Below are 21,085 nucleotides of genomic sequence, written 5' to 3'. Positions count from 1 at the left end.
TTAGTGAACTTTGGCTTTTTGGATTTTACATGCCCTCTACTATGACATTGGGCATCGGCCTTGGCAGACGACGTTGATGACATTTCATCGTCTATGTCATGACTAGTGGCAGCAGCTTCAGCATAAGGAGGAAGTGGTTCTTGATCTTTCCCTACTTTATCGTCCAAATTTTTGTTCTCCATTATATGCAGCACAAGAGAGCATACCCCTAAACCACACACACTCGGCAAAGCCTTTAAAAATTATATGCGGCACAGGAGAGTACCACTGGACTGGAGTTATACGGCTGTACCACTGGACTTATACGGCAGGATCAGTGGACTTATACAGCAGTACCACTGGACTTATGCGGCAGGATAAGTGGACTTAAACAGCAGTACCACTGGACTTATACGGCAGGATCAGTGGACTTATACAGCAGTACCACTGGACTTATACGGCAGGATCAGTGGATTTATACAGCAGTACCACTGGACTTATACGGCAGGATCAGTGGACTTAAACAGCAGTACCACTGGACTTATACGGCAGGATCAGTGGACTTAAACAGCAGTACCACCGGACTTATACGGCAGGATCAGTGGACTTAAACAGCAGTACCACTGGACTTATACGGCAGTACCACTGGATTGGACTGAGCAGGACAGAGCACAGGACAGCACCACTGGACTGAGCAGGACAGCATGTAGTGCAGGTTTGTTTTGAATTAGGACAATAGGATACATTTATGTGGATCAATTGTCTTTTTAATTAATACAGTCGACTATTGTGCAATACTATGTGATACATTAGAAGGATTACACCGTGCGATCATCCTGTTTTAATAAATTTTGTTTGCACTTTGGAATTGTTGCCATATCATATCCTTTTTATAGTGATCAGTTATCAAGTGAGGTCTTCCCAGCGCTAGACGTCTTGTGTGTTTCACCACTGGACTGAGCAGGATAGAGGACACCACCACACACCCTCCCTCTTCCCTCTCCAATGCCCGAGTGAAGATGGCGGCGGGCAGCGGGGAATAATATGAATCCGGATTTTGCGAGATCCGACGGCGGGATGATGACGTTTTGCCTCGTTCTGAGTTTTGCATCGGGCGGGAATCCCCGAACAGTGCTTGGATCCAAGCTCAGATCAGCACTGTTCGGGGGTGTTCGGATTTCAAAATTCCGAACCCGCTCACCCCTAATAGAAATGCCCCAAGTCCATTTCCTATTTGGGGGTAGATTGCACCCTACACTTATACTTATACTTATACGATACTTATACTTATAAGTATACTTATTTTTTTTGGGTGTATTTTTTTCCCTGGTTTAAAAAGACTATGTACTTTTACATAAGCTTTACCAGATGACGTACAGGGAAGACTACCATCAGGACTGGTGCCAGCACCTGCTTGCTGATTCTGCTCATATGTGGACTGCTTTGAATCCATTTCAATGAGCCCAAACCACTTGTAGTGCAATATTTTGAATAGATACTGCTGCTAGATATGACTTTTTACAGCCAGAAAAATTATTGTTTCACACTGGGGAATATGGGACACCCCAAAGCACTTGTAGTGCAAAAAATTGTATAAATACTGCTGCTTAATATAACTTTTGGCAGCCAGAAAAATTAGTGTTTCACACTGGGGAATATGGGACACCCTAAAGCATTGTAGTGCAAAATATTGAAAAAAAAGCCTCCTCTATCCTCCTCTCACAATTGCTAATAGATTTGGTAATAATAATAGAATTGAATAGATTAGAATTTAAATAATAATACAAAGAATAAGGTGACAATTATTGCTCTGTCCCTGCTCTAATAGAGCCTGTGACCTAGCCCTGCTCTCTCCCTCTGTCAAATGGCGATGGATTGCTGTGGAGGCGGGTATTTTTGCTTTTCAAATCTCGCGAGAACCAAGCTCTGAAATACGAATATGTCACAATGACGTTTTGCCTCGATTTCGATTCCGAACTGGCGGGAGAGTACCGAACCTGCTGGGCTCGGTACTCGGATAGGCGAAGTTCGGGTGGGTTCAGATCTCTGGGAACAGAGCCCGCCCATCTCTAGTATAGTAACACAATGGTCGAAAGTCTTCCAAAGTGTCGATTGTTGGCTCATTTGGTTGGTTGTATTGTTTAATATTTTCCAACCAATCCACCTAACGATCATGTAGTGTGTATAAGTTTCTGATCGATCCACGAGCAACTGCCAATGTTTCCTCGAGCTGAGACTCCTTTGGGGGTCAGTGTATGTTAATTCTGATGTCTGTACTTCTCCTACGTGGTGCGGTGTCTGCACGTCACTCAATTGGTAATTAGATGCTTCTAGCGGTAAAGCAATAGCGGGTGTCTATTCCATTAATGCGTACAGCATATGTCTGCCATTTTAACTAGAAAGCTTTGTCAGTGTAGTGTTATAGAAAATAAACATTTCATTTATATGTGTATTGCTTATGTCTGTCTCCTTTATTATAGCTATTTGTCACTTTATTGTACACTCAATACACATTCATAAAAATGCAAAATATGTGTATTACATTTGTCTGCCTGCATAATTATATACACTTTTGTATACAACACGTTTTTGTGTTTCCTATAGATGTGTGACTAGCAATTGGGGTGACTAGTTGGAGCAGTTCCTGGAATGTGGGTTCATTTATTCTCAGGAAATATCTGAAGTCATCGGGGATGTTGTCCCGTATGGTCTGTAGCAGGGGCATATGAGAGAATGAGTCTCTCCTCTTGAACCACTCTTTGGTCCAGCAAGATTTATTCTTTCTCCTTCTTTCCCTTCGGGGCTGTACTTGCAGTCTTCTTGCCACAGCGAGCAGAAATAGAGCAGTTGCTTGTTGTTCTTCAACAGTATCCATATTAGTAAAAAAAAATTGTTTATATGCAGTTGCGAATGAACATACACTGTACATGTGCTAACGAATGTTTGAAGAAAACATGTTACCTTCGCTTTTTTTCATGAGGTTTGGGATGGTTTCTATTGAACATACTCTAACTTTTAATTAAATTTATTGGGGATATCATTACATAGCACTCATAAGTTGTTTCAGTGTATACAAAATTCTAATTTTTGCTCATGACAATATGGCTGTGAAAAGTCGCTGCCCAGATGGTCAGTCATTCGTTAAAACGTGACAAGTGTGTACGCATTAATTGTCCAAGGTAAAGTCGTTGTAGATAACACATCGGTCAGAAAATTCTTCAGTGTGTACCTAGCCTAAGGGTTAGAAAATACAACAAAATTATAAAATTGCATAAGTACATACAGATAAGAACAACTGTACAGATAAGCAGAATAATAAATGCAGGGATGTAATTAACAGAACAAATTGCATGGCATACAAAAAAATAATTCTGCATAAGAAAAACAGGGGACAGAAAAAACAGTGGGCAAAAATGTGACATAGGGTACAGACATGAGACATAAGGTAGAAGACTAGCCTGTGAGAACTTACATTCTACAGGGATAGAATATTCTATGTTTCATAAAATAAATATACCACATCTACATTGTATAATCATTTGCGTGTAATTATTTTGTTATTTAATAATGACAAGCATTCCACAGGTATTCTACATTCTAACTAATTATAGTGAAAAAAAAGGCAGAGAGAAGGATTTTGCAACTCACCGTGAGATTTATGGTAGTTATCTCTGAAACTGTGGGCACAGCTTTGTCAATGACTGCTCATCTTGTCCATCTTTTGGTAACATAAACATTACCACATGATCCATAGGCAAGCACATCAGGGAAATACTGTTTACAATACAAGGAAATATTGCACTTACATTTCCAGCACTGTACAAATAACTGAACTGACTCCGGTTTGCAGGGTACTGTGATGTTTAGACTTTTCCTGATCAGATTGTATATGTAGGGAAGCATGAAGCATTGGTTGCAAATTGCGTCAATAATTTGCTTTTTTTCTGAACAGGCGCACAAAGCACTAGCTTCGGAACTAGTTCTTTGTGCGCTTGAGTAAAAATAAAAGAGCATATTATACTATATACTACTTTATATTCAAATGCATCCAACTGTGCATGCCCCCAATAATGTTTTTAATGCCTTTGTGATCCTCCAGTCATGGTCAGTTTTAGACAAAATGTGGCTCAGGTTAGAGGTCATGAAGAGGCCCGCTATGCAGAGAATGCTGGATCAGTGGTTGAAAGCAATTTCACATGCTCTATTGACAGCCATATTGCACATACCAGTTGCAAGTCACTTTGCACCTACCACATTTCCAACTACATTACACAAACCACAGTACATTATACACATTTTGTATAGACTCTGATTGCTTTTTTACTATATTCTTTCAACTATGCATTTTTCCTGTAATGCAGTTGGAAAATCTGTGCATTACTGCGCTAAATGCTGTATTAATAGAAACAATCAGCAGCTACTGCTTCAGAACGTACCTACAACATTTCCATCAGTTCCTCCAGGTGCCTGTCTTGCTTTATGTTCAATGAACCACAACTGATTGCATATGCTGCACAGCAGCTTCCTGGTTTAGTTCTGGTTCACTAAAATGCCAGCATGAAAGTCTTCACATGCCGTGCTAAGTCTAATGTACACAACCATATCTGGTGCCAATTCTAATGTGCAAACTATATCTGTCTATATCTAGCCATATCATATCTAGTGCTCTCTCTCCCTCTCGGTTTTCTCCCATTAGACCTCCTCAGTGCAACTCAGTGTAGGGCTCTTTCCTGCCCTGCATTGTACTCCAACAGCCTAGAACAGAAACCCAAACAGCTATCAGCTAGTGATAGAACTGGCTGATTTGCCAATTGGGAGCCTTACAGAAGGAAAAAACTGTTAAACCAAAGAAAGTCCCTATAATATGTTTTCTACATGGGATACCACATTGCAGATCATTGCATATGTATTGTATAAAATATGTATGCCATAAAGTATATCTTCACATCTCCAATGAGCCATAGTAACTGCATTTACTGGTGGCCTCTGCACATGCCAATACTCTGTTTTAGGAAAAATTACATAAAGAAGCTACATATACAGAACATTAGTATAACTTGTTATTTCTTCATTAAAATATGTAAATAAACTTGCAGTTCAAATACTAGAGATACAGAGTTTTTTGGATTTAGTACATGATTCGCCAAATAATCAGTGGTTTTATCAGAATTTATCCTTACCATTTAGTTACCAATTATAGGAGGAAAAATATGACATTTTATCATTTTAATATGTAGATCAGAAATTGGATTGTGTTTGCTATTTATGAGACCCTATTGTAAAACTATTTGGTATTCAGTAAAATTCCAATATATAAATTTAGAGCATTTTTATAAAATACAGGTGAAAACCATTATGGCTACATTGAGACACAAAATGAAACATGTCTAATACACATCACTGAGTAACACCTTGGAACATGGAATAACAGTTCACCTTCCCACAATTTGTATAATTAGTGGATAGCCAACACATAATTTTTATTTTACCCACAATTAATTAAGTTAATAGCCATATCAATTTATTTAAATTTTATATTGGTGAAATTAAAATATAATATTATCTTGTATACGTATTTAACATTACATCAGTTACATATATTTCGATTTAATTTCAAACAGAGCCTTTGGTAAAGTACACTTAAGCTTCTATAATTGTTTGTGGGCTTGTGTTTTCTTCAAATTAACAAATCCTTTCGATAGAAATTATTATCTTAAAAGAACATCTTCTCAATGTTCTCAATCATTCCCTAAAAGTAAGTACAGCTATTAAAACATGCTGCATACAAGAATGGATTTTTGTCCTCCAGGGTGTTTCACTGTGAAATTGAGATAAGCACTTCGTAAAGGCATTTTCTTTTATCTAAATGTAGCATGTCCACTGAAAAAATAAAAAATATTTTTTTTTAATTTAATATAGCTTTGCATTTTGAATTATTGTGTAATGTATTTCTTATAGTTAATATAATAATCCATACATATTTTATAAACAGTGCTCACCTCAATTATATTTTTTTTGTATCCAGGGAATACCCATTTCAATTTCCCTTCTAATTGCACTTTTATCCGTAGCACTGCTGAGTTCCTTCAACTCTTAAATTGTTCATTAATCTTGGAGACCAGAAGGAATTTATCAAACTCTTATTCTTCCTCTGTGCTATGAGTTAAGAGCTAGATTTATCAGTGAAAGTGCAGTATCGTTTTGTAGTGTCTAAGCAAGTATTTAATCAGAATAAACTGAAGTATAATTGGAGTAGAATGTCAACATGTTCAACTACTTTACCTGCGAGGATGCTCCAAGAATTTTGTTTAATCTAATAAAGTCTTTCATTTACAGCGCCACAGGTCTCTATATGTCATGAATACATTACTACACTGCTGATTTAGTCATGTAATATTATTATTTAGTTTTGTTCTATATTAATGACATTCATTGTATTATTACTATTATTATTCAGTTATCGTGACTTAAATACTAGAAAATGATGGAATATATATAGGGTGTTTTACAGTGAATGTGAACCTTGCTTTGAATAATAAAACATTACAAATAACAAAATTTATAGGAATTTAAAATGTCTTTCTACATATTATATTACTGTTCGTGACGAACAAATGTTCTCACAGTATAATCTTATTTTATAGTATTTATTATTATATAATAGTTAAGTATTGAAAAATTGTTAAACTTATGTCCCTTTGTTTTCACAGATAAAAGTAGCCTTTTCCAAGCAACGTCTAAAGCCATTAACTGCCAGGATATCACCAAACCCACTGGCAGCGGCTGCAGCTGCTGCCGCAGTTGCTGTGCATTCACCCTTCAATCTCCGAACGCCAGCAGCTACACTCTTTCGTACTTCAGCATTTCCTCCAGCACTTCTGCGTCCAGCTCCAGGGCCAATACGGACCACCCACACACCTATTTTGTTTGCTCCTTACTGAACTTCAAGCAGGGATAATTGTACTGCAATAATTTTTTTCCAAAACACAATAAAAACAAAAAAAACTATGCAGTGTTTATTTATAGTTCGAAATAAAAGTAAGCCACACATTTTTAATAGTTGAAAATGCTGGAGTTAAGCAAGAAAGGTTGTATTTTCTTAATGAAAGCATTCTTTAATGTAAAGTTCTTCTGTTCTATAAGTGCTGTGACCTTTACTTGTCCCGCCCCATGTCTTTCTTGTTTTACTAGACAACACTAGGAGTGGGATCTTTTTCTATAATCTCATTATACCAACAACTTTCTGACAACCCGAAAGAAGAGACAAAAATACATAAATGCTGCTATATCATAATACAAACATGATTACCAAGTCCCTCCTCTTGTAGTTACTGCGAGGAGCACTGCTAAACAATTTAGCAAGGAGAAGATTACCAAGGACAGTAGGGTGAAAGAAATTCAAGTTAGTCTATCTTAGGCATTAGCCTATAAATTTTGGGAAAACCCAAGCATTCCATTTATTAGATCCTGTACATATATACAATTTGTTAAGGGCATTATAAAGTTTCAATCTGCATACAGGGACTCATTTAGAGGTGGAAGCATTTTGAGCTCTAATCATACGTCGGAAAAGACTCATCCAACGCAAAAACAGTTGTATTTTCCCCAGGCATAATTCAGACAAAACAAGTGTGCATACTTACGCCTCATGATAGTGTAAAGATAGTTTAGAGGAAGTGTAGAGGTGCGGCTTAACAGTGTTAGTAGGAGATGCTTGTCACATTACCCTATTTGTACACAATATCAAAGTGTAGTGAAGTGTCATATATACAAGTAAGAATAGTGTCTGAAGCGCTATTAATGAATATGAAAGCATATTTTTCAGTATAAAATGTAATTAAATACACACATAAATGAAATACAAACATCTGTTGTTTCCCCCTTTAAAAATCAAATGGGAATCTGTTTTTCTGCAGTAGTCCAAATGGATATATCAATTAAGTAGTGTCAATAGATGGTTCCGGCTTCATATAATATAGTTGTTACGCTAATGATTTAAATACAGCTGAAGGGGTCAATATGCAATCAGCAAATCAGAAGCTGCTAGATAGTCATCATCAGCAATATCATTGCATATCATTACAACAGCCCTTCAGCACATGCAAGAGATATGCCTTCTAGAAGGTGTTTCTGTGGATGTGTCCATGTTATAGGGTTTCATAAGTATGTGAATAGCTTCTCACTGTATCTTTTGCTTGACCTTCCCCCCACTTTCTTTGTAAGCTTATGGAGAGAAAAGCCATTGATACACAAATTGCATATATGGACATATACATACCCATTTTTGTTGGACATGCACAGTGCGGAAATGCATTTCTTGCGCAAAAAAAAATGACAAACGTCCATTTCTAAATGAGCCCCATAAAAATTAATTCTATAATTTAATTTTTTGGTTGCCATCTATAACTGTAAAACAATGCGATTCAGTGAGTTGGGGAAACCTCTGGCACCTAAAGTAGAAACACTGTGAATAGTGCCCTTATAAATCTTCATGCCAAGTGCAATCTTATTGGGTATCTAAACTTATTTGACACTGTGGATGTTGTGTAAACAGTAGTGTTATGTTGCTGTCATATTCCATTCAGAACAAAGATGCAAAAGCCACAAAAAATATGCTGCTTGCAATTACTAGCAGATCTCATAATTAGACGAATCATGTGGAAACCATTGTGAGAAAAAAAAATAATGTTTTCCGTTGAATACATGCATTTAAAAAATAAAACATTAAAAAGAAAGGAAATTATGTATATTCTCAACCAAAATATGTTTACTGCTGTATTATGGATTGTTTTTTATTATAGTGGATTAAATACAGTATGTAATGTATTATATGTGCCATGTATGTATGGACTAATGTCCTAAACCTCTCTATGTATGTGATATTGTTCTCTGTATCAATGCACAGACTTATTCTTGCTGCTCAGTTTTTCTTGGTACAGGCTTCTAATGAGTATGCTATTGGATTTATAGCTAAAACGTTGTTAAATTAGCCCTCCATAATGGGAGATAAACTGGACATTGTTAGAATATTTTTAACAGGGAAATAATGCAATGTAATTGTCAATAGGAATATATTTAAATGAAAATACATTCCATGTTTTAAAGATAAAACTGGCATATCAATATAAATATAAACTTTTTTTTGCTTTTTTTAGAGGTATTGCCCTGAATTTTTCAAAGCATATATATTTGCCTTAAAAGAATAATACATGATTTGTTTCATATGAAGAAAATACAGCTAAATACATAATTTATTGTGTTAGTTAGAATAAGGAATATGCATACCATAAACGGAAATACATTATTAAATGTGTATTCACAGAATACAAAGTGGACTCATTAAGCATAATTAAGTCAGTAGTGGTATTTAGGAAAATCATGTTTTACACACTATTTATTCAAGTTAACAGCCATATTCTAGTGGACTACACTACCAGCCATACTCTAGTGGACTAAATTACCAGCTATATTCTAGTAGACTAAATTACCAGCCATTTTCTAGTAGACTAAATTACCAGCCATGTTATAGTGGACTAAAATAGCAGCCATATGCAAGTGGACTAATTTGCCAGCCATTTTCTAGTGGACTAAATTACCAGCCATATGCTAGTAGAATAGTATATTTTTGATGGCAACAGAAAGATTATTTGTAAATTTATTCTTGAAAGTAAGAAAATTCTTTGAATAAATGTAATTATTCAGGCATATTTGAAAAAAGAGCAACTTCAAGAATGGTTAAGTAACTTAATTCCCTACTCCAAACACTTCTGCAATTGTACTAGCCCCATATGGTGTAACCCAAACATAATTTGCATGGCTTGCATTTGCTGTACAAACAAAATGTTATTTGCGGGATCTGTATAGATCTTGTAAATTGCATTTGTATTGCTATATAATAAATTTAGCAATGTATAACTATGTAAGTGTAGGTAAAACATTCGTACTATACTTCGCAAGAGGTGGATTAATAATACCTGATGTCTGTGCTGAAGGCAGACAATAAGATATACGACACAGCATTATGGACATACCGAATATATTCATTGAATGTCTGCTGCAATGAATCACTGTGCTTCTGCAAAATTACAATGTATAAGATGGTAGTTTTTTTTAAAGTTTTGCAATGCATAGAATGGTAATGTTTTTTAAAGTTTTGGTAACTTAAAACATCAAGAATTGGGGAATAATTTCAAACATTTCATACAATAGGTAAAATGACTCAAACCAAATTTGAATCCCTAAGCCATTGCTGCTACCTAAGAAATAAATCCCAAATTTTGAACAAATTTCACCATGACAACTGACATTTCTTGAATATACCCAATATGTTAGACAATAAAAATTCAGGAGTCTAGACATCTTCTCAGAGTCTTCTGAAAGCAGGTATTGATGAAGATCCTGCTTGGCTTGGGTTGTTATTTCCATGCTGTTTGGCTGGATTGTAAAACTCCAGGCAAGGTGACAAGCCAGGATGGGACAGGTATTTATTTGTATGAAAGCAAAGTCACTGGTGAAAGTAGTTTGAAATAATTGCTACTTAGCCTGACTGATGATCAGATACAGAATAAACACAGTTAGCAACTGATTAATGAGCACAGAAAAAAGTCACTAGTAATGGTAGTCTCAAACAGCTGTAGTAATTAAAGATCTTAAGAGACACTGACAGTCTGTCATACTTCAAACAATATAATAACAGTTTAGACAATAGTACTCACCGATTCCATCTTGGAAATGGAGGCTATCCAATATCTCTAATCACATGAAGGCAACAAAAGTCTAAGTACAAATGAGATGAGCCCAGAGCCCCTCAGTGCAGTATCAGCAGGCAGAGTGATGTAGAAAGATTTCTTTCCTAGCCAGCAGACAATAATTTTGTATAAGCAGTTCTATGTTTAAGCTGCAGTACTCACAGAAGAATTCAAAGTAAGCTGGATTCCAAAAAACTTAGATTAGTAGTTATGTTTGCCAAGGTACAGAGTCAGTGTTGAAGTAGAAACCAGTAAGTGAAGAATCTCAGAACGCAAGCTGGTCAGGAGTCCAGAGTTTATCACTTCTATTTCATCAAACAATGCATAAAACAGGAGTGGGTTTTAAACTTCAAAGGTCCAATCAGGTCAGGAACGAAACACTGAAATTAACGAGACAGATGTGCAATGACTATTGCTCATCACAGCTGAAGAGGTAATGAAAACATACACAGTCAGTGATTCAGTTAAAGAGGGAGTCCCAGTATCCTTACAATAACATGGTACATCTGAGCTATAGTTATATTCGTTTAGTCGCTATCAATAAATATTGTCCGCTGCGATCAATGTGGTTCTAAGGCACAAAGAGATTTAATAGCAAAAGATATAAAAAATAATTTAATAAAATAAAGTACAGTTGATACATACACAACGCACTGGATCGCAGCAAACAGCCATTCAGTCCTGAAGCCTGTGGTCAAAGTAGACTAAATGATGGTCTCAGCTCCTGGTTTATATACAGTTTATGGTACATAAAAACAGTGTCAATGTCATGGCATTTTTCCACTGATTCAGGATTTAGGATAGGTGCGATCGCTTAGCCGATTCTAGCGGATGTCTGATGGTAAAAAGTGTAATAGTATGACACTAAGCATGACACATTTTCTATATCCGGAACCTTAGATATCAATAAAGTAGTTTTAACATCATTATGGTAAACTGTTAAATCTATTACATCTGATTATAAAAGACTATGTGCTGGAACTTTATTAAGGTGAAGCATTTACAAATGAATGTGTGAGTGTAAATGTATTTAGAGGTGTTCGCTAGTGTTATTGCATAGTCAGCCCTAACAAGCCGTAGCGTGCTATTCGCATATTTTCATATAAAGCCAATTAAATTGATGTTTATTAATTTGAAACGACTTCATCCAATTATTTGACTTTCACAGGCCACCCTTTGATACTGCACAAAACTATCACCTAATTATACTTTCTATCTCAGGATTTTAATGCAGTTCTTCGTTAACCGTGGTACCTGTACTTCTCATCATCATTATAGTCTCATCGTCTCATTTTCTTTATTTACCTTAGTAGAACACTTTCCACACTTCAACACAGTAGGAACACATCTGACACATAAGCCAATTACTATAATTACACCAAATATAAGAATAAGGAGCTTACCTATACTCATGATCATTTCTTGTACTCATTCCCCTAGACCTGAGAACCATTTTGCAGGTTCCACCATGGAAACCATCCTGAATTATGGTTCTTCCGAAATTCCCATTTTAAAATGTAAGATCTCGTCCATCTTTCGGTCAATTACTTCTTTGGGGTCATCTGTATTATTGGTGATGAATGTGCAACATTTGACAACAAATTTGGTGGCTAATGTCACATAGTATCCACCAATAATAGATGTGAGATAATTTAACAGCAACCTTTGTTGAACTAACTCCGTTTTATAAGCCTGTAGCTCCTTACTCATACACCTGAAAGTGTTGACATACAGCTCAGTGATATTGTCTATTAATTTAGTCAGGTCTTGTATATGTTTAAAATGTAGGGTTTCCCGAGCAATCCTGGTGGGGTCTAATGCAACCATGATTTGAAATCCTGTAGTTTCACTAATTAACTTTGTAGCTACAGGTTCTTTACCTGGAATCATATTTCTTTAGCCACAATGTTCATACTGTGTGTGTACATATGGGGTGATGTTGCTCTATAGATATCACTCATTTCATCATGTGTAATGGTCATAACATCGGGAACCAATTTGCCTAGAGGACATAAACCCTTGGAACTCTGAGTTAACCAGAAGAAAGCCTTTCTTTCCCAAACATAATACACATCATCTTGGAGGACATGAGGTACAGTACGATCATTGATAATATTGCATAAAGTTTTGCCAAAACTCCCCATGCGTAGTGTCCCCATCTGTTCAAGACAAGTTTCGGCGTATATAGCATTCTGACAATAACCTAAAGGAACTTTCCCAATGAATAATCTGTTATGCTTGTTCATATTCCCCCATCTATGATGTCCTTCAGTATTCCTGGTTATTGGTATTATTGAGAGTATTATCCCATCAATACCGGTGTGGCGAACTATTGTCTGATCAGTAGGTCAACTCCTCAATTCGAGAGTCTCTTTTCATGTTAAAAATTCAGACAAAACAATGACCGATCTATGGAGTATTGGCAAAGCTTTAGATTAGGGGACCTAGTGATATTATATCTCCCTTCTATGGGCCTCCCTCTGCATAATTCGAGGACCTCAGAGATTTTTAGTGAGAACGCTACTAATCCTGCATTATGTTGTCCCTGATGCACATGAGAGCACACCCAGCACTCAGTTTGATTTATGACCTTACCCACTAGGGAGTGATAATCGTCTAAGGGATGCCCACCCAAATCCAGATTACTATTGGACTGGCATCCCTGGATGCACCTCTCTTCAACTAGAGAGTCACAGTACTTACAGATAAAATATTACTCAGACAATAGCCCCTCATACTGTCTTCGAGTTCCAGAGTTAGCAGACCTTTTCATTACCCCGAATTGAGTTTGGCAACATTGTTCTAACAACTTCTCCACAACTCCACTTCATCAGTAAGACTACCGAACCCCCTCTCCATCATCTTTCCACCATCACAAGAGCAGAGTGTCCTAAAAGGAATAAAAATTAGAAAAATCCTGGAAAAAGAAGAGTAGAAGAACCGCCACTCCATGTTGGGATGATAGTCTGTACAACGTCCTTGGCTCAGGTGTCAGTAGCTGCAGTCTTTAGGTCTCCCGGAACAGGTTTACGAATAACAGATCTCTGGTGTCAGTCTCGGCTTTGCCTTGTACCTTCTCCGGATTGTTGACTTGTCTGCAGTGGGTAGAATGGACCCAAGTGTCTCTTTCTGATACTTTCAGAGATGTGGTGCCGGTCATCAACATTTGGTCTTCCCACCGGTCTGTGAAACAACCTAAGCATAAGAAATTGAGGATCATTGCATATTCCCTAGATTCAACATTGTGACAGTTTGTTTTTGGCATACCAGGTGACAGCATTTTGAGTTTTTGTTGCTGTTGTCTTAGCTGTTTGCTCATTTTTATGAGATATATTCATTCATCCTGTGGACCTATGATCAAGTTAGGTTGTCTGCCAAAAAATATCTCAAAGCGAACAGATTAAGAGGAGGTTTGGGAGTGGTTCTGATGCTATGGAGGATTAGTGGCAATGCTTCTGGCCACGCCAATCCAGTTTCAGCCATTATCTTACTCAGTGTGTTCTTAATGGTACTGTTTACCCTTTCCACCTTACCATTGGCATGTGGTCGGTAGGGAGTATGAAGTCTGCTATTAATTCCTATAAGTTTACACATGTTCTGAAAGATATCACCAGTAAAATGAGTACCCCTATTGTTTTCTATAAATCTAGGGATACCATATCTGTATACAAATCCCTGAACAATTTTTTTTCGCAGTACAAATAGCAATATCAGTGGCAGCTGGAAATGCCTCTACCCAAATTGAAAATACATCAGTACACACTAATACATATTTGAGATTCCTGCAAGGTGGTAATTGGATTAAGTCAATTTGTATTACCTGGAAAGGCCCATCTGTAGAAGGGATATGGGATGGCTGCGATGATATTGTCTTCCCGACATTTTTCCTCAAACAGATAAAAGAAGACATTGCCTTCTTACTGACATCGGAAGAAAAGCCTGGTGCACACCAGTATGCCCTAACCAGCTTACAAATACCTTCTTTATCCAGATGAGTCAGACCATGTGCTGCTTCAGCTAGGCCTGGGAAATATGCTCTGGGAGCCACGGGCCTACCTTGTCCATCTCTCCAGAGTCCAGAGGACTCTTGACCACATCCCTTAGCCTTCTAGACCGCCTTTTCCTGTAGGGAACACAAATCTTGTATTTCAATTAATTTTTGTGTGTTTGTAGATGAAAAAACCATCATCTTGCCAGTTGACATGTTTACAGATAAAAAGTATATGTATATAGGAATAATTCAGCGCTGCCAACTGTAATCACATGGATATATCCCAAATTGGAACAATTTAAACCAATGCACATATAGAGATAGAAAATAGTATATCCTATCTTCTTATAAACATACACAAGTGAATAAAGTAATTAAAAAAATTATATTTTAGGAGTAGATCCGTGGATCACACTGTTCTGATCTTTTGCTCTGTTAAATATGATGATAGTGTGACATGAAAAGATATAAATAAAAAAATAAATAAAAAACACACAACATAGTATAATATTGTAGCAACAGGTGATCTGTAATGGGATAAGTAATCAACTTCCATTCAAGGTTTTCTTCTCATGTGAATCCACTCACCAGATGCAAAATACATAAGTGCCTTGAATGTTTAAACGTGTTCAATAACATGTGATATATATAGTATCTTCACCCAACTCCTTAAGTGATAACACTTACAAGATGGAAAGAAATAGTAGGCCTGGTTCAAATTTCTTTAGGGAAAGTTAATATCTGGTTCAGATATTCCATACAATCATGTGTATCAGTATACTTGCATCTTCAGCTAGAGTCTCCTCTCCTTCCACTCTTTGTGCATCACGAGGCACATATGGTAGGTATGCAGCTGGATTTAAAGTATTGCACCGTCTGATGGTAATATTTGCAGGTGCCATCAGAGCTAGTTCCCACTTTGTGAACCTTGCTGAGTAGACATGTCTAGTTTGAGCAGAATTTAGCAGAGCAGATACTGCATGTGGTTTATAGACAGTTGAATCCTGATCTAGTACGTCCTCGCTCTTACTTACCAGAAGAGCAGTTGCTGCTGCACTTCTGAAACACGCAGGAAGTAATCTTGACACAGTGTCCAATTGCGCACTGTAGTATGCTACCGGTCTGCTAGCGTCACCATGTTTCTGTGTCAAAACACTTACTGCACAACCATCAATTTCTGTACAATATAACTCAAAAGGCTTTTCATAATCCAGTATTCCCAGAGCAGGTGCTTTAGGTTTAGGACTCTCTTTAAGGTTAAAGAATGCCTGCTCTGACTCCTCTGTGTGCGTAACACACTCAGGATTTGAGGATGAGACTAATTTCTGCAATGGTAATGCCAGAATAGAAAAACCTGAAATCCATGATCTACAATACCCACACATGCCCAAGAAGGTACGGATCTACTGTTGATTCTTCTGATTCTTGAATTCTGTCCATTGTCAGGTGTCTTAGCCCCTGGGTGAGACAGTGCCCCAAGTATTTAACCTTGGTCTGACATGGCTGTAATTTATCCTTTGCAACCTTGTGTTCTGTCTGTGAAAAATGTTGCAACAACAGTTTAGTGTCATGCACAGATGACGTAAATTAATCAGAGCACAGCAGCAACTCGTCTACATATTCAAGTAGAGCAGACCTATTGCTTGGTTGGAAGGATTGTAAACAGTCATGTAAGGCCTGGGAGAAGATACTGGGGCTGTCAATCTAGGGAAATCTTGTCCATGTGTATTGCACCCCCCGTATAGGAGAATGCAAACAGATATTGACTTCAGGATGAAGAGGGACAGAGAGGAAGGCAGAACAAAGATCAATGACAGTAAAATGACTGGCAGATGGTGGAATCTGCATAAGGATGACAGCTGGGGAATTGGCTCTCAACTATTTTATTAATTCCCCTTAGGTTGTGTACTAATCTGTAGCTCCTCTCCCCCATTCTTCTTCACTGGGAAAATTGGACTATTGTCTTTGCTGGATGTACAAATTAAAATCGCTTGTTGCAGTAGCCTTTCAATTACAGGATACACCCCTAATTCCACATCTGGTTTTAATGGGTACTGTGAGATTTTTGGAGCTTGCCTGACACTTTTCAGATTAACCATTACAGGAGCTACATTTGACATCAATCCAGTATCCTGTCCATCTTTAGTCCATAGGAAACCCAATATTTCTGATAACATTTCCTCTACCTGAGATGGACTTTGTTCTAGAACAATAGAATGCAGCAGTAACCTTTGTGGAGTGTCTAATATGTCCTGTACCTCATGTGCAACTTTCCCTGGTATGTCTAGAAATACACCATCAGGGGTGCAGTAAATGACACATCCCATTTTACACAATAAATCCCTTCCCAGTAGGTTAGTAGGAGTTGCTGCAGCCAAGAGAAATGAATACTTCATGTGCAGGGGCCCAATAGTAACCTCTGCAGGTTTAGTCAAAGGGTGACGTAGCACTCTCTCCGTTACTCCCATAGCTGGAACAGTTTTGTTATCACTGACCTGGCCGCCCCTGTATCTACAAGAAAAGTTTGTATTACACCAGATAAATCAACTGTCAATGTAAGTTCTTCCCTAAGATTTTCAGTTAACCTAACTGGTTGTAGAATACAGGTATGACCTGACCCCTAGTGTTGGCTATTGTTCTTCTGCAAAGCATTTGCTGCTATGATGTGTGTGGACAACTGTTGGGAAACCTCTGAGACTTGTTTATGCCTCCTTTGTGGCCATCTATGTGATTCCCTCCTAGGTGGCCCAAATCTTCTCTTGTCCCCATTTTCCCCTCTATCTGTTCTCTTGTTACAGTTTCTTGCTACATGTCCAATTTTAAAACATTTAAAACACCTCATTGGCTCTTGCTTTTTTCGCTCCCCATAATAAGTGTTGTTATACGGTGGTCGTCTGTGTAGTCCTTCTAACACCTGATTACTTACCATCATTAAGCAATCAGTTTGTGCTTTTTCTTCTTACCTATATTTTTTTCATGCTCCACAGCGGTTGCAATAAATATTGAATAATCCCAGCCTTTCCAGCTTTCCTCCAACCGTTCACAATCACTCAATCCCTTGTTATATATGTAACACGTGTGGCTGTACAAATACTAATTGCTATTGGTCACAAAATTACCCCGCTTTGGTAAACACAGTATACCATCATTGTATACCCTTCCTTGGCTATCTTTTATACCCTGGTACTTCAACAGCAATCGGCATCAACTTTACTTTGTCTTTACAATCACTCAATTCACAATCCACAGACACCTTTGTTATATAATAACGTCTCGGAGGTTTTAACAATTCACTTCACTATAAAATACAACAGGACTATCTATCAATACAACTGTTTAAACATGTGGCAAGTATAGAGGGAAATATATATATGTATGCTATGCAAACAAATCACATTTATATCGCAAAATGATAATAAAAAGAAACAGTTTTCCTTTCTTGTCCCTTGGTTTTGACCAGTGCCCCTTGGATTACACAAAACGGATATTCGGTTTTACAACACAGGATAATAAAAAGGCACAGAACTGTTTCCGTTCTAACCCAATTATGACGCGCCTTTCACTCTTTGTTGAGAAACCGAAATCTGTTGGTTTTGCGAATCCTCAGGTAGCGTGGTCTCCACTCACAAGCACCCAAATTGTTATGTTTGCTTAGTCGCTATCAATTAATATTGTCCGCGATCAATGTGGCTTAAGATTTAATAGCAAAAGATATAACAAATAACAATTGAATAAACTAAAGTACAGTTGATACATACACAGCGCACTGGATCCAGCAAACAGTCATTCAGTCCTGAAGCCTGTGGTCAAAGTAAACTGAATGATGGTCTCAGTGCCTGGTTTATATACAGTTTGTGGTACATAAAAAACAGTGGTGATGTCATGGTATTTTTCCACTGGTTCAGGATTCAGGATAGTCCAGTATAATGCAGGTCATAGGTCGGTTCAAACAATGCTCTCCAAGGGTGGGGGTCAACACTCCAACTGTTGCCTACGTGTCTTCCCTCAGGAGCCCACCGAAATACTTGTTCAAACCAACCTATTAGCATTCCAAACACAATATCATTTTAAGCATTAATCCTTTATCATCCATAACTAACATGCGCAAGGTGTGATCGCTTAGCCGATTGTAGCGGATGTCTGATGGTAAAAAGTGGATTAGTATAACACTAAACATAATACATTTACTATATCCTGAACCCTAGATATCAATAAAGTGGTTTTAACGTTATTATATTAAACTATTAAATCTATTACTTCTGATTATAACAGACTATGGGGCATATTCAATTCTCGTCGGAAACGCCGAAAATCTTGCGGTCCGCGCACAATTACCATTATTACGGTAATCGTGCGTGGAAAAACCATTAATACAGTAGTTTTCTCGCTGAAATCCAGCTAACTATTACTAACAGTATTAACTGTATTAACAGTAATAGTTTTTAAGCTGCGCGGAAAAAAACAATTGAATATGCCCCTATGTGCTGGAACTTTATTAAGGTGAGCTATTTACAAATGAATGTGTGAGTGTAAATGTATATAGAAATGTTCGCTAGTGTTATTGCGTAGTCAGCCCTTCCTCGCCGTAGCGTGCTGTTTGCATATTTTCATATAAAGCCAATTAAATCAATGTTTATTAACTTGAAACGACTTTACCCAATTATTCGACTTAGTTTACAAGATACAACACTGCCTGGCACCCTGTGGAGAAGTCCTGTTCAGTGTGGTCACGCTAGGTCAGGGTTATCCAATGGGCTTCTCACTTTCCAGCTAATCACCACAGACTTCATTGTGTGACATAACTGTCTTGAAAGCATAGGCCCGCATCCACATAGTCCTTATATATTTTGTGACTCCCTTTATGTAAACACCTGAACAGCACTACTTTAGGTAATAGACACTGCTTTAGGATTGTCTGCCTTGAGGTCTATTCCTTTTTAACTACACTGGCCTCTGCTTCAAACTAAATATACTCATATATACTGACATTTTATTCTATGTATGTTTTGATGAATCTGTGCTTTTAAAAATTTACTTGACAGATATAATTTTGCTTACAATTATTTTAACAATATTTGTAAAGTAAAGAGAATTTGTTACAAATGTGTACATAAGAATAGTCATATGAAATAGTTGTACTATCGCTAAAGCTTTTTTGCTTATGCTATTTAATTAGACATACCTTGGCATATAAATCAGTTAGAGAAGCCAGATTGTCCATTCTTATGACTTATCTACCCTATGAATCTGCCGGACACCTGATATACAGTATGAACTTCAAATGAAAAAGCAAAATGAACCACTTAAGTAAGAATGGGATCATTATTTTTTCCAACAAAAATATAAAAACATGTTCGCTTACACGGATTCAAATGTATGCACAGGTTACACCAATCAAATCCATTAATTTCAAATGATTATTTAAAGCAGGGTGAAAACAGTGCAAATGAGCCCTATATCAAACAAACATTTGCTTGCTCTTGACTAATTAAAGCTAATGTCTGAATGGTTGCTCTTGGTTATAGCACACTTGTAATAAATATGACTTACATTGAGCAGATCAGTTAAAAATCATTTGCATTCAGTTTCTATGTTTAAAGTCTAAGATTGTCTTTGTTCACTTTTTTTTTTAACATGTTTTTGTTAAATCCCTATGCTATGTGGAACAGTTTGTTAGATACACTTTCTAGCAGAGACCATGCTACAACTTTTCTATATTGGTTCTGTTTTGGGGGGTTTCATATGCTGTCCTCCGCATACAGCAGGCCTGCGCCGCCACACTACACATCGTGGAGTATCATTAGATTTGAATTGAGTAGCTAAATACCTTGCTGTGTTTTTCAGTACATGGGAATGATAACAAAATATGGTTTGGAAGTCATTAAAAAAATAAATATGAAAAGTGATTTATGTTACATGTGCTATTTCCATGACAGCTACTAACTATATGATTGCAGAAGTGACGCAGAACTGTGCATTTGAGCACCATGCCCTGTGATATTCTCCCTTAGTAATATAGGATGGCCAGAGAGTACTCTGCTCTCCACACTCTGAGTTGTACAGAACACATATGCATGTTATTAAAATGGAACATCAGAAAGAAATCAATGATGTACTGGCAAAAAAATTAATATGAGGAAAATAATATAATCAAAACCAAAGTGCAACATATAGTATCCAAAATAATGTTATTAAAAAGGAGGCATAGAGCTGTGCCTGAGAAAAGTAAAGATTAAAAAATTATAAAAATGATATTTTACTGTTGAATGTTTCAACATTAGCACCAACTTTCACAAATTTCGCAGGCCCTATAGATTCAAACAAAAAACTAAAACGTATAGAAAAGGAATAAAAAAATATAACAAGT

General features: G+C 37.1%; 1 protein-coding gene across 2 annotated transcripts in view; it reads left to right on the top strand.

Moving 5' to 3' along the window:
• The window catches only part of ZNF385D (zinc finger protein 385D), a 252,255-nt gene extending 245,268 nt beyond the window's left edge, over positions 1 to 6,987 (top strand). For both annotated transcript variants that reach the window (XM_075212330.1, XM_075212331.1), the window contains one exon: positions 6,690 to 6,987. In XM_075212330.1, coding sequence (XP_075068431.1) covers positions 6,690 to 6,920 — 231 coding nt within the window. In that variant the 3' untranslated portion in view covers positions 6,921 to 6,987. The remainder of the gene's footprint in view (positions 1 to 6,689) is intronic.
• The last annotated feature ends 14,098 nt before the right edge of the window (positions 6,988 to 21,085 follow it).

Source organism: Mixophyes fleayi, chromosome 5 (assembly GCF_038048845.1).
Source record: "Mixophyes fleayi isolate aMixFle1 chromosome 5, aMixFle1.hap1, whole genome shotgun sequence".
Taxonomy (NCBI): domain Eukaryota; kingdom Metazoa; phylum Chordata; class Amphibia; order Anura; family Limnodynastidae; genus Mixophyes; species Mixophyes fleayi.
The sequence above is the reverse complement of the archived record's forward strand: the minus strand, read 5'-3'. Positions and strand labels throughout refer to the sequence as shown.